At 52.5% G+C, this 25,501-nt stretch overlaps 1 protein-coding gene across 3 annotated transcripts in view; it reads right to left on the reverse strand.

Annotated features, from left to right (window-relative positions):
• map7b (microtubule-associated protein 7b) overlaps positions 1-25,501 on the reverse strand; it is a 106,814-nt gene that overhangs the window by 32,370 nt on the left and 48,943 nt on the right. For 2 of the 3 annotated variants that reach the window (XM_055873421.1, XM_055873423.1), the window contains exons 5-12: positions 24,447-24,564; positions 19,832-19,945; positions 18,759-18,854; positions 15,802-15,918; positions 4,687-4,844; positions 1,181-1,338; positions 347-627; positions 72-222 (exon numbers count right to left, since the gene is read on the reverse strand). In XM_055873421.1, the coding sequence (XP_055729396.1) occupies positions 72-222; positions 347-627; positions 1,181-1,338; positions 4,687-4,844; positions 15,802-15,918; positions 18,759-18,854; positions 19,832-19,945; positions 24,447-24,564 (1,193 nt within the window). The remainder of the gene's footprint in view (positions 1-71; positions 223-346; positions 628-1,180; positions 1,339-4,686; positions 4,845-15,801; positions 15,919-18,758; positions 18,855-19,831; positions 19,946-24,446; positions 24,565-25,501) is intronic. The other variant, XM_055873422.1, reaches the window with a different exon arrangement.

Here is a 25,501-nt window from a genome sequence, read left to right on the forward strand (position 1 = left end):
GTACACACACACACACACACACACAGTACACACACAGTACACACACAGTACACACACACACACAGTTGTACCTCTCTGCCTCCTCCTGTATACCTCTCCTCTCCTCCCCTCTCTCCCTCTGTTCTCGGGCTCGTCTGCGTTTCTCTGCCAGGACCCGCGTGGCCTCCTCTGGGTCTGTGGTGCCTGTAGTAGGCTTATGGGCCGGGGAGCTGCCAACACTCTCTACACACACACACACACACACGTCATGTGGCTGTACAATGCAGTGATGTGGAATATACAGAACAGCTGCCGAAAATGTGTGTGTGTGTGTGTGTGTGTGTGTGTGTGTGTAGCCTCCACTCACCACTGACTGCTGACAGTGTGTCTTCCGTGTCTGTGCTGGGGCTGGCTTTGGGTTGGCCCAGGCTCTGTGGGCGGGGCTGGGAGGGGGTCATAGTCCCCTGGTCTCCCTCAGGTCCTCCTGCCTGTAGTCCAATCAGAGACAGGCTCTCTGGCACTGTCCTACTGGGCCTGAGGTTCCCCAAGTCCTCTCCACTAGGAGACCGTAGCTGCTTGGGGGTGGAGGGGCGAGGGGACAGCTTCTGGGGGGGTCTGGAGGGAGGAAGGGACAGCTTCTGGGGGGGTCTGGAGGGGTGTGGGGAGGGAGAAAGGGGAAAGAGAGGAGAGAGTGTTTGGTTGTTCTGAAATAGCACCCTATTCCCTATATAGTGCACTACTTTAGACCAGAACCCTATTCCCTATACAGTGCACTACTTTAGACCAGAGCCCTATTCCCTATATAGTGCACTACTTTAGACCAGAACCCTATTCCCTATATAGTGCACTACTTTTATTTATATTCAACTAAGTCAGTTAAAGAACAAATTCTTAATTTACAATGACGTCCTACCGGGGAACGGTGGGTTTACTGCCTTGTTCAGGTGCAGAACAACAGATTTTAACCTTATCAGCTCAGGGATTCAATCTAGAAACCTTCCCGGTTACTAGTCCAACGCTCTAACCACTTGGCTACCTGCCCGGTCCAACCAGAGCCTTAGGTTCTGACCCACTAAGATTGCTCTAACCGTTACTTCCACTAGATGAGGTAGTTCAGGAGACAGTCCATAGAATGACATACACAGTCATAATATAGAAATAGTACAACTCTAGGATCTCTATGAGCTGCTATTCCACCAACCTGCCAGGTGAGGGCGCTGTCACTCTACTCTGCTGTTTCCCTGGTGACCGGAACCTCTTGGCAGTAGGCGTGGTCAGAGGAGGTGTGGTCAGAGGAGGTGTGGTCAGAGGCAGGGAGAGGTTGCTCCAAGACCTCCTGACAAAGTCCTTCTGCTTATCCTTAAACACACACACACACACACAGAGACACACACACACAGAGACACACACACACACAGAGACACACACACACACACAGAGACACACAGAGACACACAGAGACACACAGAGACACACAGAGACACACAGAGACACACAGAGACACACACACACACACACACACACACACAAACAAATAAGTTATGCTGTCAGACAGAATCCGGGCAGATAGATTAAACGATCTTCAATTAATGTGGGACTGCCTTCTCTTCCTCTGACACGACATGACTGAAGGGGGTCCAAACGGACTGACTGTAGTGTGTTGATGCTAACATGGTACAGTGTGGAGGTACAAACTGACTGTAGTGTATTGATGCTAACATGGTACAGTGTGGAGGTACAAACTGACTGTAGTGTATTGATGCTAACATGGTACAGTGTGGAGGTACAAACTGACTGTAGTCTATTGATGCTAACATGGTACAGTGTGGAGGTACAAACTGACTGTAGTGTATTGATGCTAACATGGTACAGTGTGGAGGTACAAACTGACTGTAGTGTATTGATGCTAACATGGTACAGTGTGGAGGTACAAACTGACTGTAGTGTATTGATGCTAACATGGTACAGTGTGGAGGTACAAACTGACTGTAGTCTATTGATGCTAACATGGTACAGTGTGGAGGTACAAACTGACTGTAGTCTATTGATGCTAACATGGTACAGTGTGGAGGTACAAACTGACTGTAGTGTATTGATGCTAACATGGTACAGTGTGGAGGTACAAACTGACTGTAGTCTATTGATGCTAACATGGTACAGTGTGGAGGTACAAACTGACTGTAGTCTATTGATGCTAACATGGTACAGTGTGGAGGTACAAACTGACTGTAGTGTATTGATGCTAACATGGTACAGTGTGGAGGTACAAACTGACTGTAGTCTATTGATGCTAACATGGTACAGTGTGGAGGTACAAACTGACTGTAGTCTATTGATGCTAACATGGTACAGTGTGGAGGTACAAACTGACTGTAATGTATTGATGCTAACATGGTACAGTGTGGAGGTACAAACTGACTGTAGTGTATTGATGCTAACATGGTACAGTGTGGAGGTACAAACTGACTGTAGTCTATTGATGCTAACATGGTACAGTGTGGAGGTACAAACTGACTGTAGTCTATTGATGCTAACATGGTACAGTGTGGAGGTACAAACTGACTGTAGTCTATTGATGCTAACATGGTACAGTGTGGAGGTACAAACTGACTGTAATGTATTGATGCTAACATGGTACAGTGTGGAGGTACAAACTGACTGTAGTCTATTGATGCTAACATGGTACAGTGTGGAGGTACAAACTGACTGTAATGTATTGATGCTAACATGGTACAGTGTGGAGGTACAAACTGACTCACCAAATTCACATAGAACTACGAGTTATAGATCTGTCATTCTCAATGAAAGCAAGTCTAAGAAGTGGTATATCTGTTCTATGTACGTTATTTCTATGCTTCTCGTTCTTAAGATTTGTTTTTGGTTGGGAACACCAGCTCGGTTGTGGAAAGTAGATGTCTCAGCGGTTTAGATGGTTGAATGATTCTCTATACTCGCTTGTTTTGTCAGAAATGAGGCGAACTATTAGAATGTTAGAAACTAGGAAACGGCGGAGTGATTTCTGCATAGTGCAGCTTTAATAATGTCATAATCCATCACAGACAGACGCAGAGCACACAGTCTGACTGGTCTATTGTGTCTGACTGACCCGGTTATCACTGATGCACGCATCAAGTCCTACCGGTGCGGGTTGATGATGTCGTGGGTTACCGGTGAGGGTTGATGATGTCACGTGTTACCGGTGCAGGTTGATGATGTCACGTGTTACCGGTGCGGGTTGATGATGTCACGTGTTACCGGTGAGGGTTGATGATGTCACGTGTTAAAGGTGCGGGTTGATGATGTCGTGGGTTACCGGTGAGGGTTGATGATGTCACGTGTTACCGGTGCAGGTTGATGATGTCACGTGTTACCGGTGCGGGTTGATGATGTCACGTGTTACCGGTGAGGGTTGATGATGTCACGTGTTAAAGGTGAGGGTTGATGATGTCGTGTGTTACCGGTGAGGGTTGATGATGTCGTGTGTTACCGGTGCGGGTTGATGATGTCACGTGTTACCGGTGCAGGTTGATGATGTCACGTGTTACCGGCGCGCGTTGATGTCATCACGTGTTACCGGTGCGGGTTGATGTCACGTATTACCGGCGCGGGTTGATGTCGTCACGTGTTACCGGTGCGCGTTGATGTCATCATGTGGTACCGGTGCAGGTTGAAGATGTCATGTGTTACCGGTGCAGGTTGGTGATGTCATGTGTTACCGGTGCAGGTTGATGTCGTCACGTGTTACCGGTGCGGGTTGATGGTGTCGTGTGCTACCGGTGCAGGTTGATGATGTCGTGTGCTACCGGTGGAGGTTGATGATGTCATGTGCTACCGGTGCAGGTTGAAGATGTCATGTGTTACCGGTGCAGGTTGGTGATGTCATGTGTTACCGGTGCAGGTTGATGATGTCGTGTGTTACCGGTGCAGGTTGATGATGTCATGTGCTACCGGTGCAGGTTGATGATGTCATGTGTTACCGGTGCAGGTTGGTGATGTCATGTGTTACCGGTGCAGGTTGAAGATGTCATGTGCTACCGGTGCAGGTTGATGATGTCGTGTGCTACCGGTGCAGGTTGAAGATGTCATGTGTTACCGGTGCAGGTTGGTGATGTCATGTGTTACCGGTGCAGGTTGATGATGCCACGTGTTACCGGTGCGGGTTGATGGTGTCGTGTGCTACCGGTGCAGGTTGATGATGTCGTGTGCTACCGGTGGAGGTTGATGATGTCATGTGCTACCGGTGCAGGTTGATGATGTCGTGTGCTACCGGTGCAGGTTGATGATGTCGTGTGTTACCGGTGCAGGTTGATGGTGTCGTGTGTTACCGGTGCAGGTTGATGATGCCACGTGTTACCGGTGCAGGTTGATGATGTCGTGTGTTACCGGTGCAGGTTGATGATGCCACGTGTTACCGGTGCAGGTTGATGATGTCGTGTGTTACCGGTGCAGGTTGATGGTGTCGTGTGTTACCGGTGCAGGTTGATGGTGTCGTGTGCTACCGGTGCAGGTTGATGATGTCATGTGTTACCGGTGCAGGTTGATGGTGTCGTGTGCTACCGGTGCAGGTTGATGATGTCGTGTGTTACCGGTGCAGGTTGATGATGTCGTGTGTTACCGGTGCAGGTTGATGATGCCACGTGTTACCGGTGCAGGTTGATGATGCCACGTGTTACCGGTGCAGGTTGATGATGTTATATGATATCTTACCGGTGCGTTGCCGGTGGTCCTTCTGCGATTGGTCATGTCCCTGGGGAGGCGTGGCTCTTGACTGCGGCAGACGGTCAGAGGCTGGGACTGGATGGACTTGAAGGACATAGATCCCATGGGGTGGCAGGACATTGAGCGAGGACATACAGGCATGGCTCCTGTCACACGGTTACCACCAATCAGGGATAAGTCATGGACAGGATGAGTTAAAGGAGCGATGGATCGGGTGGAGCAGAGGGAGAGAGGTGGGTGAGGCATGGAGCAGAGGGAGAGAGGTGGGTGAGGCATGGAGCAGAGGGAGAGAGGTGGGTGAGGCATGGAGCAGAGGGAGAGAGGTGGGTGAGGCATGGAGCAGAGGGAGAGAGGTGGGTGAGGCATGGAGCAGAGGGAGAGAGGTGGGTGAGGCATGGAGCAGAGGGAGAGAGGTGGGTGAGGCATGGAGCAGAGGGAGAGAGGTGGGTGAGGCATGGAGCAGAGGGAGAGAGGTGGGTGAGGCATGGAGCAGAGGGAGAGAGGTGGGTGAGGCATGGAGCAGAGGGAGAGAGGTGGGTGAGGCATGGAGCAGAGGGAGAGAGGTGGGTGAGGCATGGAGCAGAGGGAGAGAGGTGGGTGAGGCATGGAGCAGAGGGAGAGAGGTGGGTGAGGCATGGAGCAGAGGGAGAGAGGTGGGGAGGCATGGAGCAGAGGGAGAGAGGTGGGTGAGGCATGGAGCAGAGGGAGAGAGGTGGGTGAGGCATGGAGCAGAGGGAGAGAGGTGGGGAGGCATGGAGCAGAGGGAGAGAGGTGGGTGAGGCATGGAGCAGAGGGAGAGAGGTGGTGAGGCATGGAGCAGAGGGAGAGAGGTGGTGAGGCATGGAGCAGAGGGAGAGAGGTGGGTGAGGCATGGAGCAGAGGGAGAGAGGTGAGTGAGGCATGGAGCAGAGGGAGAGAGGTGGGTGAGGCATGGAGCAGAGGGAGAGAGGTGGTGAGGCATGGAGCAGAGGGAGAGAGGTGGGTGAGGCATGGAGCAGAGGGGGAGAGGTGGGTGAGGCATGGAGCAGAGGGAGAGAGGTGGGTGAGGCATGGAGCAGAGGGAGAGAGGTGGGTGAGGCATGGAGCAGAGGGAGAGAGGTGGGTGAGGCATGGAGCAGAGGGAGAGAGGTGGGTGAGGCATGGAGCAGAGGGAGAGAGGTGGGTGAGGCATGGAGCAGAGGGAGAGAGGTTGGTGAGGCATGGAGCAGAGGGAGAGAGGTGGGTGAGGCATGGAGCAGAGGGAGAGAGGTGGGTGAGGCATGGAGCAGAGGGAGAGAGGTGGTGAGGCATGGAGCAGAGGGAGAGAGGTGGGTGAGGCATGGAGCAGAGGGAGAGAGGTGGTGAGGCATGGAGCAGAGGGAGAGAGGTGGGTGAGGCATGGAGCAGAGGGAGAGAGGTGGGTGAGGCATGGAGCAGAGGGAGAGAGGTGGTGAGGCATGGAGCAGAGGGAGAGAGGTGGGTGAGGCATGGAGCAGAGGGAGAGCGGTGGGTGAGGCATGGAGCAGAGGGAGAGAGGTGGGTGAGGCATGGAGCAGAGGGAGAGAGGTGGTGAGGCATGGAGCAGAGGGAGAGAGGTGGGTGAGGCATGGAGCAGAGGGAGAGAGGTGGGTGAGGCATGGAGCAGAGGGAGAGAGGTGGTGAGGCATGGAGCAGAGGGAGAGAGGTGGGTGAGGCATGGAGCAGAGGGAGAGAGGTGGTGAGGCATGGAGCAGAGGGAGAGAGGTGGGTGAGGCATGGAGCAGAGGGAGAGAGGTGGTGAGGCATGGAGCAGAGGGAGAGAGGTGGGTGAGGCATGGAGCAGAGGGAGAGAGGTGGGTGAGGCATGGAGCAGAGGGAGAGAGGTGGGTGAGGCATGGAGCAGAGGGAGAGAGGTGGGTGAGGCATGGAGCAGAGGGAGAGAGGTGGGTGAGGCATGGAGCAGAGGGAGAGAGGTGGGTGAGGCATGGAGCAGAGGGGGAGAGGTGGGTGAGGCATGGAGCAGAGGGAGAGAGGTGGGTGAGGCATGGAGCAGAGGGAGAGAGGTGGGTGAGGCATGGAGCAGAGGGAGAGAGGTGGGTGAGGCATGGAGCAGAGGGAGAGAGGTGGGTGAGGCATGGAGCAGAGGGAGAGAGGTGGGTGAGGCATGGAGCAGAGGGAGAGAGGTGGGTGAGGCATGGAGCAGAGGGAGAGAGGTGGGTGAGGCATGGAGCAGAGGGAGAGAGGTGGTGAGGCATGGAGCAGAGGGAGAGAGGTGGTGAGGCATGGAGCAGAGGGAGAGAGGTGGGTGAGGCATGGAGCAGAGGGAGAGAGGTGGGTGAGGCATGGAGCAGAGGGAGAGAGGTGGGTGAGGCATGGAGCAGAGGGAGAGAGGTGAGTGAGGCATGGAGCAGAGGGAGAGAGGTGGGTGAGGCATGGAGCAGAGGGAGAGAGATGGGTGAGGCATGGAGCAGAGGGAGAGAGGTGAGTGAGGCATGGAGCAGAGGGAGAGAGGTGGGTGAGGCATGGAGCAGAGGGAGAGAGGTGAGTGAGGCATGGAGCAGAGGGAGAGAGGTGGGTGAGGCATGGAGCAGAGGGAGAGAGGTGAGTGAGGCATGGAGCAGAGGGAGAGAGGTGGGTGAGGCATGGAGCAGAGGGAGAGAGGTGAGTGAGGCATGGAGCAGAGGGAGAGAGGTGGGTGAGGCATGGAGCAGAGGGAGAGAGGTGGGTGAGGCATGGAGCAGAGGGAGAGCGGTGGGTGAGGCATGGAGCAGAGGGAGAGCGGTGGGTGAGGCATGGAGCAGAGGGAGAGAGGTGGGTGAGGCATGGAGCAGAGGGAGAGAGGTGGGTGAGGCATGGAGCAGAGGGAGAGAGGTTGGTGAGGCATGGAGCAGAGGGAGAGAGGTGGGTGAGGCATGGAGTAGAGGGAGAGAGGTTGGTGAGGCATGGAGCAGAGGGAGAGAGGTGGGTGAGGCATGGAGCAGAGGGAGAGAGGTGGGTGAGGCATGGAGCAGAGGGAGAGAGGTGGGTGAGGCATGGAGCAGAGGGAGAGCGGTGGGTGAGGCATGGAGCAGAGGGAGAGCGGTGGGTGAGGCATGGAGCAGAGGGAGAGAGGTGGGTGAGGCATGGAGCAGAGGGAGAGAGGTGGGTGAGGCATGGAGCAGGGGGAGAGAGGTGGGTGAGGCATGGAGCAGAGGGAGAGAGGTGGGTGAGGCATGGAGCAGAGGGAGAGAGGTGGGTGAGGCATGGAGCAGAGGGAGAGAGATGGGTGAGGCATGGAGCAGAGGGAGAGAGGTGGGTGAGGCATGGAGCAGAGGGAGAGAGAATAAGAGAAGGAGAATGTTAACACTGGTCAGGACCTAAACCCATCGGTAGATCAGACAGGTGAGTGATATAATCAAATCAGAGCTCACTGCACCCATCACTTTTGTGAGATATAGTTAGTGTCGGTGTGTGTTACCTGTGTCCCCAGGACATAGTTAGTGTCGGTGTGTGTTCAGGTGTGTTACCTGTGTCTCCAGGACATAGTTAGTGTCGGTGTGTGTTCAGGTGTGTTACCTGTGTCTCCAGGACATAGTTAGTGTCGGTGTGTGTTCAGGTGTGTTACCTGTGTCCCCAGGACATAGTTAGTGTGTGTGTGTGTTCAGGTGTGTTACCTGTGTCCCCAGGACATAGTTAGTGTGTGTGTGTGTTCAGGTGTGTTACCTGTGTCCCCAGGACATAGTTAGTGTCAGTGTGTGTTCAGGTGTGTTACCTGTGTCTCCAGGACATAGTTAGTGTCGGTGTGTGTTCAGGTGTGTTACCTGTGTCTCCAGGACATAGTTAGTGTCGGTGTGTGTGTGTTCAGGTGTGTTACCTGTGTCTCCAGGACATAGTTAGTGTCGGTGTGTGTTCAGGTGTGTTACCTGTGTCTCCAGGACATAGTTAGTGTCGGTGTGTGTTCAGGTGTGTTACCTGTGTCCCCAGGACATAGTTAGTGTGTGTGTGTGTGTTCAGGTGTGTTACCTGTGTCCCCAGGACATAGTTAGTGTGTGTGTGTGTTCAGGTGTGTTACCTGTGTCTCCAGGACATAATTAGTGTCGGTGTGTGTTCAGGTGTGTTACCTGTGTCTCCAGGACATAGTTAGTGTCGGTGTGTGTTCAGGTGTGTTACCTGTGTCTCCAGGACATAGTTAGTGTCGGTGTGTGTTCAGGTGTGTTACCTGTGTCTCCAGGACATAGTTAGTGTCGGTGTGTGTTCAGGTGTGTTACCTGTGTCCCCAGGACATAGTTAGTGTCGGTGTGTGTTCAGGTGTGTTACCTGTGTCTCCAGGACATAGTTAGTGTCGGTGTGTGTTCAGGTGTGTTACCTGTGTCTCCAGGACATAGTTAGTGTCGGTGTGTGTTCAGGTGTGTTACCTGTGTCTCCAGGACATAGTTAGTGTGTGTGTGTGTGTTCAGGTGTGTTACCTGTGTCTCCAGGACATAGTTAGTGTCGGTGTGTGTTCAGGTGTGTTCCCTGTGTCTCCAGGACATAGTTAGTGTGTGTGTGTGTTCAGGTGTGTTACCTGTGTCCCCAGGACATAGTTAGTGTGTGTGTGTGTTCAGGTGTGTTACCTGTGTCTCCAGGACATAATTAGTGTCGGTGTGTGTTCAGGTGTGTTACCTGTGTCCCCAGGACATAGTTAGTGTCGGTGTGTGTTCAGGTGTGTTACCTGTGTCTCCAGGACATAGTTAGTGTGTGTGTGTGTGTGTTCAGGTGTGTTACCTGTGTCTCCAGGACATAGTTAGTGTGTGTGTGTGTTCAGGTGTGTTACCTGTGTCTCCAGGACATAGTTAGTGTCGGTGTGTGTTCAGGTGTGTTACCTGTGTCTCCAGGACATAGTTAGTGTCGGTGTGTGTTCAGGTGTGTTACCTGTGTCTCCAGGACATAGTTAGTGTCGGTGTGTGTTCAGGTGTGTTACCTGTGTCTCCAGGACATAGTTAGTGTCGGTGTGTGTTCAGGTGTGTTACCTGTGTCTCCAGGACATAGTTAGTGTGTGTGTGTGTTCAGGTGTGTTACCTGTGTCTCCAGGACATAGTTAGTGTCGGTGTGTGTTCAGGTGTGTTACCTGTGTCTCCAGGACATAGTTAGTGTCGGTGTGTGTTCAGGTGTGTTACCTGTGTCTCCAGGACATAATTAGTGTCGGTGTGTGTTCAGGTGTGTTACCTGTGTCTCCAGGACATAGTTAGTGTCGGTGTGTGTTCAGGTGTGTTACCTGTGTCTCCAGGACATAGTTAGTGTCGGTGTGTGTTCAGGTGTGTTACCTGTGTCTCCAGGACATAGTTAGTGTCGGTGTGTGTTCAGGTGTGTTACCTGTGTCCCCAGGACATAGTTAGTGTCGGTGTGTGTTCAGGTGTGTTACCTGTGTCTCCAGGACATAGTTAGTGTCGGTGTGTGTTCAGGTGTGTTACCTGTGTCTCCAGGACATAGTTAGTGTCGGTGTGTGTTCAGGTGTGTTACCTGTGTCTCCAGGACATAGTTAGTGTGTGTGTGTGTGTTCAGGTGTGTTACCTGTGTCTCCAGGACATAGTTAGTGTCGGTGTGTGTTCAGGTGTGTTACCTGTGTCTCCAGGACATAGTTAGTGTGTGTGTGTGTTCAGGTGTGTTACCTGTGTCCCCAGGACATAGTTAGTGTGTGTGTGTGTTCAGGTGTGTTACCTGTGTCTCCAGGACATAATTAGTGTCGGTGTGTGTTCAGGTGTGTTACCTGTGTCCCCAGGACATAGTTAGTGTCGGTGTGTGTTCAGGTGTGTTACCTGTGTCTCCAGGACATAGTTAGTGTGTGTGTGTGTGTTCAGGTGTGTTACCTGTGTCTCCAGGACATAGTTAGTGTGTGTGTGTGTTCAGGTGTGTTACCTGTGTCTCCAGGACATAGTTAGTGTCGGTGTGTGTTCAGGTGTGTTACCTGTGTCTCCAGGACATAGTTAGTGTGTGTGTGTGTTCAGGTGTGTTACCTGTGTCCCCAGGACATAGTTAGTGTGTGTGTGTGTTCAGGTGTGTTACCTGTGTCTCCAGGACATAATTAGTGTCGGTGTGTGTTCAGGTGTGTTACCTGTGTCCCCAGGACATAGTTAGTGTCGGTGTGTGTTCAGGTGTGTTACCTGTGTCTCCAGGACATAGTTAGTGTGTGTGTGTGTGTTCAGGTGTGTTACCTGTGTCTCCAGGACATAGTTAGTGTGTGTGTGTGTTCAGGTGTGTTACCTGTGTCTCCAGGACATAGTTAGTGTCGGTGTGTGTTCAGGTGTGTTACCTGTGTCTCCAGGACATAGTTAGTGTCGGTGTGTGTTCAGGTGTGTTACCTGTGTCTCCAGGACATAGTTAGTGTCGGTGTGTGTTCAGGTGTGTTACCTGTGTCCCCAGGACATAGTTAGTGTGTGTGTGTGTTCAGGTGTGTTACCTGTGTCCCCAGGACATAGTTAGTGTGTGTGTGTGTTCAGGTGTGTTACCTGTGTCCCCAGGACATAGTTAGTGTCGGTGTGTGTTCAGGTGTGTTACCTGTGTCTCCAGGACATAGTTAGTGTCGGTGTGTGTTCAGGTGTGTTACCTGTGTCTCCAGGACATAGTTAGTGTCGGTGTGTGTTCAGGTGTGTTACCTGTGTCCCCAGGACATAGTTAGTGTGTGTGTGTGTTCAGGTGTGTTACCTGTGTCCCCAGGACATAGTTAGTGTGTGTGTGTGTGTTCAGGTGTGTTACCTGTGTCCCCAGGACATAGTTAGTGTGTGTGTGTGTTCAGGTGTGTTACCTGTGTCTCCAGGACATAATTAGTGTCGGTGTGTGTTCAGGTGTGTTACCTGTGTCTCCAGGACATAGTTAGTGTCGGTGTGTGTTCAGGTGTGTTACCTGTGTCTCCAGGACATAGTTAGTGTCGGTGTGTGTTCAGGTGTGTTACCTGTGTCTCCAGGACATAGTTAGTGTCGGTGTGTGTTCAGGTGTGTTACCTGTGTCCCCAGGACATAGTTAGTGTCGGTGTGTGTTCAGGTGTGTTACCTGTGTCTCCAGGACATAGTTAGTGTCGGTGTGTGTTCAGGTGTGTTACCTGTGTCTCCAGGACATAGTTAGTGTCGGTGTGTGTTCAGGTGTGTTACCTGTGTCTCCAGGACATAGTTAGTGTGTGTGTGTGTGTTCAGGTGTGTTACCTGTGTCTCCAGGACATAGTTAGTGTCGGTGTGTGTTCAGGTGTGTTACCTGTGTCTCCAGGACATAGTTAGTGTGTGTGTGTGTTCAGGTGTGTTACCTGTGTCCCCAGGACATAGTTAGTGTGTGTGTGTGTTCAGGTGTGTTACCTGTGTCTCCAGGACATAATTAGTGTCGGTGTGTGTTCAGGTGTGTTACCTGTGTCCCCAGGACATAGTTAGTGTCGGTGTGTGTTCAGGTGTGTTACCTGTGTCTCCAGGACATAGTTAGTGTGTGTGTGTGTGTTCAGGTGTGTTACCTGTGTCTCCAGGACATAGTTAGTGTGTGTGTGTGTTCAGGTGTGTTACCTGTGTCTCCAGGACATAGTTAGTGTCGGTGTGTGTTCAGGTGTGTTACCTGTGTCTCCAGGACATAGTTAGTGTCGGTGTGTGTTCAGGTGTGTTACCTGTGTCTCCAGGACATAGTTAGTGTCGGTGTGTGTTCAGGTGTGTTACCTGTGTCTCCAGGACATAGTTAGTGTGTGTGTGTGTGTGTTCAGGTGTGTTACCTGTGTCTCCAGGACATAGTTAGTGTGTGTGTGTGTGTGTTCAGGTGTGTTACCTGTGTCTCCAGGACATAGTTAGTGTGTGTGTGTGTTCAGGTGTGTTACCTGTGTCTCCAGGACATAGTTAGTGTCGGTGTGTGTTCAGGTGTGTTACCTGTGTCTCCAGGACATAGTTAGTGTCGGTGTGTGTTCAGGTGTGTTACCTGTGTCTCCAGGACATAGTTAGTGTCGGTGTGTGTTCAGGTGTGTTACCTGTGTCTCCAGGACATAGTTAGTGTCGGTGTGTGTTCAGGTGTGTTACCTGTGTCTCCAGGACATAGTTAGTGTGTGTGTGTGTGTTCAGGTGTGTTACCTGTGTCTCCAGGACATAGTTAGTGTCGGTGTGTGTTCAGGTGTGCTACCTTTGTCTCCAGGACATAGTTAGTGTCGGTGTGTGTTCAGGTGTGTTACCTGTGTCTCCAGGACATAGTTAGTGTCGGTGTGTGTTCAGGTGTGTTACCTGTGTCTCCAGGACATAGTTAGTGTCGGTGTGTGTTCAGGTGTGTTACCTGTGTCCCCAGGACATAGTTAGTGTCAGTGTGTGTTCAGGTGTGTTACCTGTGTCTCCAGGACATAGTTAGTGTCAGTGTGTGTTCAGGTGTGTTACCTGTGTCTCCAGGACATAGTTAGTGTCAGTGTGTGTTCAGGTGTGTTACCTGTGTCTCCAGGACATAGTTAGTGTCGGTGTGTGTTCAGGTGTGTTACCTGTGTCTCCAGGACATAGTTAGTGTCAGTGTGTGTTCAGGTGTGTTTCCTGTGTCCCCAGGACATAGTTAGTGTCGGTGTGTGTTCAGGTGTGTTACCTGTGTCTCCAGGACATAGTTAGTGTCAGTGTGTGTTCAGGTGTGTTACCTGTGTCCCCAGGACATAGTTAGTGTCGGTGTGTGTTCAGGTGTGTTACCTGTGTCCCCAGGACATAGTTAGTGTCGTTGTGTGTTCAGGTGTTACCTGTGTCTCCAGGACATAGTTAGTGTCGGTGTGTGTTCAGGTGTGTTACCTGTGTCTCCAGGACATAGTTAGTGTCGGTGTGTGTTCAGGTGTGTTACCTGTGTCCCCAGGACATAGTTAGTGTTGGTGTGTGTTCAGGTGTGTTACCTGTGTCTCCAGGACATAGTTAGTGTGTGTGTGTGTGTGTTCAGGTGTGTTACCTGTGTCTCCAGGACATAGTTAGTGTGTGTGTGTGTGTGTTCAGGTGTGTTACCTGTGTCTCCAGGACATAGTTAGTGTGTGTGTGTGTTCAGGTGTGTTACCTGTGTCTCCAGGACATAGTTAGTGTGTGTGTGTGTGTGTTCAGGTGTGTTACCTGTGTCTCCAGGACATAGTTAGTGTCGGTGTGTGTTCAGGTGTGTTACCTGTGTCCCCAGGACATAGTTAGTGTCGGTGTGTGTTCAGGTGTGTTACCTGTGTCTCCAGGACATAGTTAGTGTCGGTGTGTGTTCAGGTGTGTTACCTGTGTCCCCAGGACATAGTTAGTGTCGGTGTGTGTTCAGGTGTGTTACCTGTGTCTCCAGGACATAGTTAGTGCCGGTGTGTGTTCAGATGTGTTACCTGTGTCTCCAGGACATAGTTAGTGTGTGTGTGTGTTCAGGTGTGTTACCTGTGTCTCCAGGACATAGTTAGTGTCGGTGTGTGTTCAGATGTGTTACCTGTGTCTCCAGGACATAGTTAGTGTGTGTGTGTGTTCAGGTGTGTTACCTGTGTCTCCAGGACATAGTTAGTGTGTGTGTGTGTTCAGGTGTGTTACCTGTGTCTCCAGGACATAGTTAGTGTCGGTGTGTGTTCAGATGTGTTACCTGTGTCTCCAGGACATAGTTAGTGTGTGTGTGTGTGTTCAGGTGTGTTACCTGTGTCTCCAGGACATAGTTAGTGTGTGTGTGTGTTCAGGTGTGTTACCTGTGTCTCCAGGACATAGTTAGTGTGTGTGTGTGTTCAGGTGTGTTACCTGTGTCTCCAGGACATAGTTAGTGTCGGTGTGTGTTCAGGTGTGTTACCTGTGTCTCCAGGACATAGTTAGTGTGTGTGTGTGTTCAGGTGTGTTACCTGTGTCTCCAGGACATAGTTAGTGTCGGTGTGTGTTCAGGTGTGTTACCTGTGTCTCCAGGACATAGTTAGTGTCGGTGTGTGTGTTCAGGTGTGTTACCTGTGTCTCCAGGACATAATTAGTGTCGGTGTGTGTTCAGGTGTGTTACCTGTGTCCCCAGGACATAGTTAGTGTCAGTGTGTGTTCAGGTGTGTTACCTGTGTCTCCAGGACATAATTAGTGTCGTTGTGTGTTCAGGTGTTACCTGTGTCTCCAGGACATAGTTAGTGTCGGTGTGTGTTCAGGTGTTACCTGTGTCTCCAGGACATAGTTAGTGTCGGTGTGTGTTCAGGTGTGTTACCTGTGTCTCCAGGACATAATTAGTGTCGGTGTGTGTTCAGGTGTGTTACCTGTGTCTCCAGGACATAGTTAGTGTCAGTGTGTGTTCAGGTGTGTTACCTGTGTCCCCAGGACATAGTTAGTGTCAGTGTGTGTTCAGGTGTGTTACCTGTGTCCCCAGGACATAGTTAGTGTCAGTGTGTGTTCAGGTGTGTTACCTGTGTCCCCAGGACATAGTTAGTGTCAGTGTGTGTTCAGGTGTGTTACCTGTGTCTCCAGGACATAGTTAGTGTCAGTGTGTGTTCAGGTGTGTTACCTGTGTCTCCAGGACATAGTTAGTGTCAGTGTGTGTTCAGGTGTGTTACCTGTGTCCCCAGGACATAGTTAGTGTGTGTGTGTGTTCAGGTGTGTTACCTGTGTCTCCAGGACATAGTTAGTGTCGGTGTGTGTTCAGGTGTGTTACCTGTGTCTCCAGGACATAGTTAGTGTCGGTGTGTGTTCAGGTGTGTTACCTGTGTCTCCAGGACATAGTTAGTGTCGGTGTGTGTTCAGGTGTGTTACCTGTGTCTCCAGGACATAGTTAGTGTCGGTGTGTGTTCAGGTGTGTTACCTGTGTCTCCAGGACATAGTTAGTGTCGGTGTGTGTTCAGGTGTGTTACCTGTGTCTCCAGGACATAGTTAGTGTCGGTGTGTGTTCAGGTGTGTTACCTGTGTCTCCAGGACATAGTTAGTGTCGGTGTGTGTTCAGGTGTGTTACCTGTGTCTCCAGGACATAGTTAGTGTCGGTGTGTGTTCAGGTGTGTTACCTGTGTCCCCAGGACATAGTTGGTGTCGGTGTGTGTTCAGGTGTGTTACCTGTGTCTCCAGGACATAGTTAGTGTTGGTGTGTGTTCAGGTGTGTTACCTGTGTCCCCAGGACATAGTTAGTGTCGGTGTGTGTTCAGGTGTGTTACCTGTGTCCCCAGGACATAGTTAGTGTCGGTGTGTGTTCAGGTGTGTTACCTGTGTCTCCAGGACATAGTTAGTGTTGGTGTGTGTTCAGGTGTGTTACCTGTGTCCCCAGACAGGCTCATGGCGCTGCGGCTGCGTGCCAGATAGGAGTGTGTGGGCTGTAGCAGACGATTGACCACTGTGTTCTCCCACGGGGTCAACGGCATACAGCGCATGCCTGGAACGAACACACAGATCGTTAAACAGCAGTTTGCTACTGACAGAGTGTGCAGTAAGGGGGGGATCGCCATAGTAACATGCAGTAAGGGGGGATCGCCATAGTAACATGCAGTAAGGGGGGATCGCCATAGTAACATGCAGTAAGGGGGGATCGCCATAGTAACATGCAGTAAGGGTGATCGCCATAGTAACATGCAGTAAGGGGGATCGCCATAGTAACATGCAGTAAGGGGGGATCGCCATAGTAACATGCAGTAAGGGGGGATCGCCATAGTAACATGCAGTAAGGGGGGATCGCCTTAGTAACATGTAGTAAGGGGGATTGCCATAGAAACATGCAGTAAGGGGGGGTCACCATAGTAACATGCAGTAAGGGGGGATCGCCATAGAAACATGCAGTAAGGGGGGATCGCCATAGTAACATGCGGTAAGGGATCTCGCCATAGAAACATGCAGTAAATGGGGGATCGCCATAGTAACATGCAGTAAGGGGAGATCGCCATAGTAACTGAGAAAATGCACCATGTTCTTTTGCATGTTAAGTGAACCGTTCTGTGCTTTAACCAGTGTGACAGAGGGATCCGTGTCCTAATGGGTTTCAAATGAGATGCAGACATCATGGTGGATAGTTTGGGGGAGAGTCATGCATATGATCCACTTCCCAGAGTCCCTTTCATTCATTATCCAATTACTCAATACATGATTTACTGAAAGACAGAGCTGATGTGAGTGTGAGAGATCTGGTGTGTGTGAACAGTGAAGCCCCCGAGCCATGCTGAAGCTCATAGACGCGAGTCTGGGACAGACTGGACCGTAGCGGCGCGTCTGGGACAGACTGGACCGTAGCGGCGCGTCTGGGACAGACTGGACCGTAGCGGCGCGTCTGGGACAGACTGGACCGTAGCGGCGCGTCTGGGACAGACTGGACCTTAGCGGCGCGTCTGGGACAGACTGGACCGTAGCGGCGCGTCTGGGACAGACTGGACCGTAGCGGCGCGTCTGGGACAGACTGGACCGTAGCGGCGCGTCTGGGACAGACTGGACCGTAGCGGCGCGTCTGGGACAGACCGGCCCGTAGCGGCGCGTCTGGGACAGACCGGCCCTTAGCGGCGCGTCTGGGACAGACCGGCCCTTAGCGGCGCGTCTGGGACAGACCGGCCCTTAGCGGCGCGTCTGGGACAGACCGGCCCTTAGCGGCGCGTCTGGGACAGACCGGCCCTTAGCGGCGCGTCTGGGACAGACCGGCCCTTAGCGGCGCGTCTGGGACAGACCGGCCCTTAGCGGCGCGTCTGGGACAGACCGGCCCTTAGCGGCGCGTCTGGGACAGACCGGCCCTTAGCGGCGCGTCTGGGACAGACCGGCCCTTAGCGGCGCGTCTGGGACAGACCGGCCCTTAGCGGCGCGTCTGGGACAGACCGGCCCTTAGCGGCGCGTCTGGGACAGACCGGCCCTTAGCGGCGCGTCTGGGACAGACCGGCCCTTAGCGGCGCGTCTGGGACAGACCGGCCCTTAGCGGCGCGTCTGGGACAGACCGGCCCTTAGCGGCGCGTCTGGGACAGACCGGCCCTTAGCGGCGCGTCTGGGACAGACCGGCCCTTAGCGGCGCGTCTGGGACAGACCGGCCCTTAGCGGCGCGTCTGGGACAGACCGGCCCTTAGCGGCGCGTCTGGGACAGACCGGCCCTTAGCGGCGCGTCTGGGACAGACCGGCCCTTAGCGGCGCGTCTGGGACAGACCGGCCCTTAGCGGCGCGTCTGGGACAGACCGGCCCTTAGCGGCGCGTCTGGGACAGACCGGCCCTTAGCGGCGCGTCTGGGACAGACCGGCCCTTAGCGGCGCGTCTGGGACAGACCGGACCTTAGCGGCGCGTCTGGGACAGACCGGACCTTAGCGGCGCGTCTGGGACAGACTGGGTCTTAGCGGCGCGTCTGAGACAGACTGGATCAGTGGACAGAGGGATAACAGTGTGACATGCAGGATTCAGAACAAGCTTCCCAGACAAAACACCTCTGGACAGATACACACAGGCTGGAAACTATCCTGTCAACTGCATAGTCCTGCTTCCCCTGATGATCCAGGCCCTGTCTCAACCGGATAGGCCTGCTTCCCCTGATGATCCAGGCCCGGTCTCAACCGGATAGGCCTGCTTCCCCTGATGATCCAGGCCCGGTCTCAACCGGATAGGCCTGCTTCCCCTGATGATCCAGGCCCCGTCTCAACCGGATAGGCCTGCTTCCCCTGATGATCCAGGCCCTGTCTCAACCGGATAGGCCTGCTTCCCCTGATGATCCAGGCCCGGTCTCAACCGGATAGGCCTGCTTCCCCTGATGATCCAGGCCCCGTCTCAACCGGATAGGCCTGCTTCCCCTGATGATCCAGGCCCTGTCTCATGACCGTATGTCTCCTAGAACTACATTATCATCTGTCTCCTAGACCACCTAGAACTACATTACCATCTGTCTCCAATAACTACATTACCGTCTGTCTCCTAGACCATCTTGTGTGATAATGATAATAAATGCAACAGATTTATTTTCATATAAACACAGTAGCAAAAAAGGTAGATTTAAAAACGTCTCAAGAACATTTAATGTGGTCTGTATTACAAACCTTGAACGCCATAATGACTGAGAACTAATGTGTTTGTAGAATGTTATAGAAGAGTGTTGGGATAAGTGATTTTAACATCGGATGTTTTTAATTCTTGAAAAATTGTCCATCCTCAGAGGGACAATAAAGTTCAATTGTAATTTGAAGAGATCAGTTTCCAGCCTGTGATCTGATAGGTGTGAGTGGGGGTGATTACAGAGTAAAAATTCCCTATTTTCCCCCGAACCACCTTGGGGTTTGTAGTGGGCGGTCTTTCCCCCTGGTAGGCGGAGTTTGGACTGTGATTTGTTAAGTAAGGGCGAAGAGGACGTCCTTTTCTGTAACACTGAGAGGAGCAATGACAAATCACCACACTTTCTATCATATATACATTAAAACACACCACACATCATATACCGTAAAAACTACACCACACAGCTGAAATTAGAGTACCAAATATCATGCCACAACACGACAGGAAGCCTACACGTCAACACCACACTGATGCACATGCTGCGTTGAGTCAGATTACGGCACATTTACACAACAATTTTTACCACGAGGATTAGCCAATGTAAACTTTACTCTACAAACCAAACAATGAGAACTTAGAGATCAAACAGACACTGTAGAGAGATAACAGCAATAGCATATTAATACCCTTTCCTGTACAATATGATCTGTGTGCGTGCACCAAAAATATAAACGCAACATACAACCACTACAAATATTATACTGAGTTACAATTCATATAAGTTAATATATCAGTTAATTCAATTAATTAGGTCTTTATCTGTGGATTTCACATGACTGGGCAGGGGTTCAGCTATGGGAAATACTCCACAGCCCCCCCGCCCCCCTCCAGCTTCCAAATTCCCTAAAAATGACGTTGTAGGTCGCTTATGGTAGAGAAATTAACATTCAATTCTCTGGCAACAACTCTAGTGGACATTCCTGCAGTCACCATGCCAATTGCACGCTCCCTCAAAACTAGAGACATCTGTGACATTGTGTTGTGTGACAAAACTGCAGTGACCTTTTAAAGTGACCGTTTATTGTCCCCAGCACAAGGTGCACCTGTGTAATGGCCATGCTGTTTAATCAGCTTCTTGATATGTCACACTTGTCAGGTGGATGGATTATCTTGGCCATGGAGAAATGCTCACTAACAGGGATGTAAACACATTTTTTGTGCATATGTACAATTTCTGGGATATTTTTTTTTCAGATCATGAAACTTGGGAGCAAAACTTTACATGTTGCGTTTATATTTTTGTTTAGTGTATATACACTGTGTGTGTGTGTGTGTGTGTGTGTGTTTACCTCTGTCTGGAGAATGTAAGAGTGTGGCAGAGGAGTAGGACAGTCTCTTGGTTATAACTGGATCAGCTACATGTTTGGAAAGGTTCATGGTCGACACAGACCGCCTGTCAGCATCTACAGATACACAGACAGAACAAAAATCAGATAACAGACTGACACGAGAGAGAGGGGGGAGAGCTGATAGAGAGAGCTGATAGAGAGGGGGGGAGAGCTGAGAGAGAGAGGGGAAGAGCTGATAGAGAGAGCTGATAGAGAGAGGGGGGGAGCTGAGAGAGAGGGGAAGAGCTGATAGAGAGAGCTGATAGAGAGGGGGGGAGCTGAGAGAGAGAGGGGGGGGAGAGCTGAGAGAGAGCTGAGAGAGAGAGGGGGGAGAGCTGAGAGAGAGAGAGAGAGAGGGGGAGAGCTGAGAGAGAGAGAGAGGGGGAGAGCTGAGAGAGAGCTGAGAGAGAGAGAGGGGGAGAGCTGAGAGAGAGAGAGGGGGGAGAGCTGAGATAGAGAGGGGGGAGAGCTCAGAGAGAGAGAGAGAGGGGGGAGAGCTCAGAGAGAGAGCTGATAGAGAGAGGGGAGAGCTGATAGAGGGGGGAGAGCTGAGAGAGAGAGGGGGGAGAGCTGAGAGAGAGAGGGGGAGAACTGAGAGAGAGAGGGGGAGAGCTGAGAGAGAGAGGGGGAGAGCTGAGAGAGAGAGCTGATAGGGAGAGGGGGGAGAGCTGAGAGAGAGGGGGGAGAGCTGATAGAGGGGGGAGAACTGAGAGAGAGAGGGGGAGAGCTGAGAGAGAGGGGGGAGAGCTGAGAGAGAGAGGGGGAGAGCTGAGTGAGAGAGGGGAGAGAGAGGGGGAGAGCTGATAGAGAGAGGGGGGAGAGCTGATAGAGAGAGCTGAGAGAGAGAGCGGGGAGAGCTGATAGAGAGAGGGGGGAGAGCTGAGTGAGAGAGGGGGGAGAGCTGAGAGAGAGAGGGGGGAGAGCTGAGAGAGAGAGGGGGGAGAGCTGAGAGAGAGAGGGGGGAGAGCTGAGAGAGAGAGGGGGGAGAGCTGAGAGAGCTGTTAGAGAGAGGGGGGAGAGCTGAGAGAGAGCTGATAGAGGGGGGAGAGCTGAGTGAGAGAGGGGGAGAAAGTGAAAACGAGAAAACAAAGGGAGAGCTAGAGAGCTCTCTCCAGCCAACACGCTCTCTAGAGGTGCTACTGCTCTATTCTATGACAAAACCAGGTCTGTTAGCATGCTGGAACTGACAGCATTACGCTGCTAGCATCTGGGAGCTAGCTCAGAGGAAAGGGCACTCATACCTAGTGATGGTAGCTAGCATTAGTCAGATATCCGACATTGTTTAGCAGTGTTGTAATGACTTGTGAATCAACGTGGACTTCATTGGTGAAGTCCAATCATTGGTGACCCGGACTTGGACCAGCCTTCTCGTGACTTGGACTGGACAGGCCACTATGACAAGCAGAATATTAGCAGCACAGAGCAGCGAGGTTTCTGTTCTCTAGCAGTGGGAAGGACGTGCCACACACAGACTCCATCAGGGGGACTTCCTCCATCAGGGGGACTTCCTCCATCAGGGGGACTTCCTCCATCAGGGGGACTTCCTCCATCAGGGGGACTTCCTCCATCAGGGGACTTCCTCCATCAGGGGACTTCCTCCATCAGGGGACTTCCTCCATCAGGGGACTTCCTCCATCAGGGGACTTCCTCCATCAGGGGACTTCCTCCATCAGGGGGGGCTTCCTCCATCACGGGGGGCTTCCTCCATCAGGGGGACTTCCTCCATCACGGGGGGCTTCCTCCATCAGGGGGACTTCCTCCATCAGGGGACTTCCTCCATCAGGGGACTTCCTCCATCAGGGGACTTCCTCCATCAGGGGACTTCCTCCATCAGGGGACTTCCTCCATCAGGGGACTTCCTCCATCAGGGGACTTCCTCCATCAGGGGACTTCCTCCAACAGGGGACTTCCTCCATCAGGGGACTTCCTCCATCAGGGGACTTCCTCCAACAGGGGACTTCCTCCATCACGGGGGACTTCCTCCATCAGGGGGACTTCCTCCATCAGGGGGACTTCCTCCATCAGGGGGACTTCCTCCATCAGGGGGACTTCCTCCATCAGGGGGACTTCCTCCATCAGGGGGACTTCCTCCAACAGGGGGACTTCCTCCAACAGGGGGACTTCCTCCAACAGGGGGACTTCCTCCATCAGGGGGACTTCCTCCATCAGGGGGACTTCCTCCATCAGGGGGACTTCCTCCATCAGGGGGACTTCCTCCATCAGGGGGACTTCCTCCATCAGGGGGACTTCTTCCATCAGGGGGACTTCCTCCATCAGGGGGACTTCTTCCATCAGGGGGACTTCTTCCATCAGGGGGACTTCTTCCATCAGGGGGACTTCCTCCATCAGGGGGACTTCCTCCATCAGGGGGACTTCTTCCATCAGGGGGACTTCCTCCATCAGGGGGACTTCCTCCATCAGGGGGACTTCCTCCATCAGGGGGACTTCCTCCATCAGGGGGACTTCCTCTATCAGGGGGGCGGACTTCAACAGGGGACTTCCTCCAACAGGGGGCTTCCTCCATCAGGGGGGCTTCCTCCATCAGGGGGACTTCCTCCATCAGGGGGACTTCCTCCATCAGGGGGACTTCCTCCATCAGGGGGACTTCCTCCATCAGGGGGACTTCCTCCATCAGGGGGACTTCCTCCATCAGGGGGACTTCCTCCATCAGGGGGACTTCCTCCATCAGGGGGACTTCCTCCATCAGGGGGACTTCCTCCATCAGGGGGACTTCCTCCATCAGGGGGACTTCCTCCATCAGGGGGACTTCCTCCATCAGGGGGACTTCCTCCATCAGGGGGACTTCCTCCATCAGGGGGACTTCCTCCATCAGGGGGACTTCCTCCATCAGGGGGACTTCCTCCATCAGGGGGGCGGACTTCAACAGGGGACTTCCTCCAACAGGGGGCTTCCTCCATCAGGGGGACTTCCTCCATCAGGGGGACTTCCTCCATCAGGGGGACTTCCTCCATCAGGGGGACTTCCTCCATCAGGGGGACTTCCTCCATCAGGGGGACTTCCTCCATCAGGGGGACTTCCTCCATCAGGGGGACTTCCTCCATCAGGGGGACTTCCTCCATCAGGGGGACTTCCTCCATCAGGGGGACTTCCTCCATCAGGGGGACTTCCTCCATCAGGGGGACTTCCTCCATCAGGGGGACTTCCTCCAACAGGGGGACTTCCTCCAACAGGGGACTTACTCCAACAGGGGACTTACTCCAACAGGGGACTTACTCCAACAGGGGACTTACTCCAACAGCGGACTTGGGAATCCATTCGGACTCAAGGTCAGGTTAAGTGATTACTACAACATTGCTGTTTAGCGCTAATGCTAATGATGAGGGAACTAGCTAATGTTCTCTACCGCTAACAAATAGTGATACATACTTGCTAAACACACCGCTAATGCTAATAAGCGTGCTAATGCTAATTTATTATTCATTTTGCTTACGCTAATCGAGCGGAACATTCACATTCAGTTCAACTCAGCTACCAAGCTAATGCTAGCTGGCTAATGCTAGGCAGCAGGCTAGCGCTAGCTAAGAGTGAAATATTCACATTGGTGGCTCAGGCCGTATCTGCGGTAGACACTGAATGCACCTTGGAGATGGTGCTCCAGCCCTGCTAGGTCGAGGGGATAGAGGAACGACGACTCGACAAAACCTGTAACAGGACAAAACAACCAGAGAGAGAGAGAGAGAGAGAGAGAGGTGGAGGGGGATTGAGAGAAGGGAGAGGCAGTGAGAGGGGGAAGTGGGGGTGAGGGCAGCGAGCGATAGAGTGTGTGTGTGTACAGTGTGGGGAGGGAGAGAGCAGGGTATGAGTCAGCGTAAACACCAGCCAACAAAAAGGCTGAACATTCAACATAGAATCAACTTAATAAAAACAGACACACAGAGAGAGAGACACACAGAGAGACAGACACACAGAGACAGAGACAGACACACAGAGACAGAGACAGACACACAGAGACAGAGACAGACACACAGAGACAGAGACAGACACACAGAGACAGAGACAGACACACAGAGACAGAGACAGACACACAGAGACAGAGACAGACACACAGAGACAGAGACAGACACACAGAGACACAGAGACACAGAGACACAGAGACACAGACACACAGACACACAGACACACACACACACACACACACACACACACACACACACACACAGACACACACAGACACACACAGAGAGAGGCCCACTCTCCAGGAACAGAAAGATAAAGACTGAAACCAAAGCAGAGTCCTGGTTCTGAGACTTAAAGGAGTTTGAAAGTGAACAATGGAATGAATGTAGATACAGTATGTATTCCACATCTGGTGGGTGATGGGTGTTTACCCCCCCGGCGTGTGGTGGGTGTGTGTGTGGTGGGTGTGTGTGGTGGGTGTGTACCCCCGGGCGTGGTGGGTGTGTGTGGTGTGTGTGGTGGGTGTGTGTGGTGGGTGTGTGTGTGTGGGTGTGTGTGGTGGGTGTGGGTGTGGGTGTGTGTGTGGGTGTGGGTGTGTGTGGTGTGTGTGTGTGTGTGGGTGTGTGTGTGTGGGTGTGTGTGTGTGGTGGGTGTTTACCCCCCGGCGTGGTGGGTGCGTTTCCAGGCAGGGCTTCTCCCCAGGACCAGCGGTTGGGTGTGTGTTTGACTCTCTGACTTCTCTCCACCGTCCGACGCATCACCGCCTCATGACGGGCCTACACAACAACAACAACAGTTAACCATGTCAACAACGTCAACAGGAAGTCTGTGGGCCACGTTCAGATTGTAGTAATGAGAACTCATTCACAAAGAGGGACACAATCTACATTCAGGTATTTCAGCGATGGATGGATGGGTGTGTGTGTGTGTGTGTGTGTGTGTGTGTGTGTGTGTGTGTGTGTGTGTGTGTGTGTGTGTGTGTGTGTGTGTGTGTGTGTGTGTGTGTGTGTGTGTGTGTGTGTGTGTGTGTGTGTGTGTGTGTTGACCAACATAAAACAGCCAGATATAGGTAGAAGATGCCACAACACAGGTGAACAGTGAAACTCCAACAGATGAAGGTGGGCGTGGGTTTACTGTAGACTATTAGCCTCTGGCCACTCCCACCAGGATTCTACACCGTCATAGCATTTTTTTCCACCTCAAGCAGGTGTGTACAGTGTGTGTATTTTTGTATACGTGTACACAGTGTGTGTTCGTCCGTGTGTACAGTGTACTCCAACACCATCATTACGTTTTGTTGACGAAACAACAGTGGTAAGCCTGATCGCCGACAGCCTATAGGGAGGAGGTCAGAGACCTGACAACGATGAGACAGCCTATAGGGGAGGAGGTCAGAGACCTGACAACGATGAGACAGCCTATAGGGAGGAGAGACCTGACAACGATGAGACAGCCTATAGGGAGGAGGTCAGAGACCTGACAACGATGAGACAGCCTATAGGGAGGAGGTCAGAGACAACGATGAGACAGCCTATAGGGAGGAGGTCAGAGACCTGACAACGATGAGACAGCCTATAGGGAGGAGGTCAGAGACCTGGCAACGATGAGACAGCCTATAGGGAGGAGGTCAGAGACCTGGCAACGATGAGACAGCCTATAGGGAGGAGGTCAGAGACCTGACAACGATGAGACAGCCTATAGGGAGGAGGTCAG

The sequence above is a fragment of the Salvelinus fontinalis genome, chromosome 20 (genome assembly GCF_029448725.1).
Source record: "Salvelinus fontinalis isolate EN_2023a chromosome 20, ASM2944872v1, whole genome shotgun sequence".
Taxonomy (NCBI): Eukaryota; Metazoa; Chordata; class Actinopteri; order Salmoniformes; family Salmonidae; genus Salvelinus; species Salvelinus fontinalis.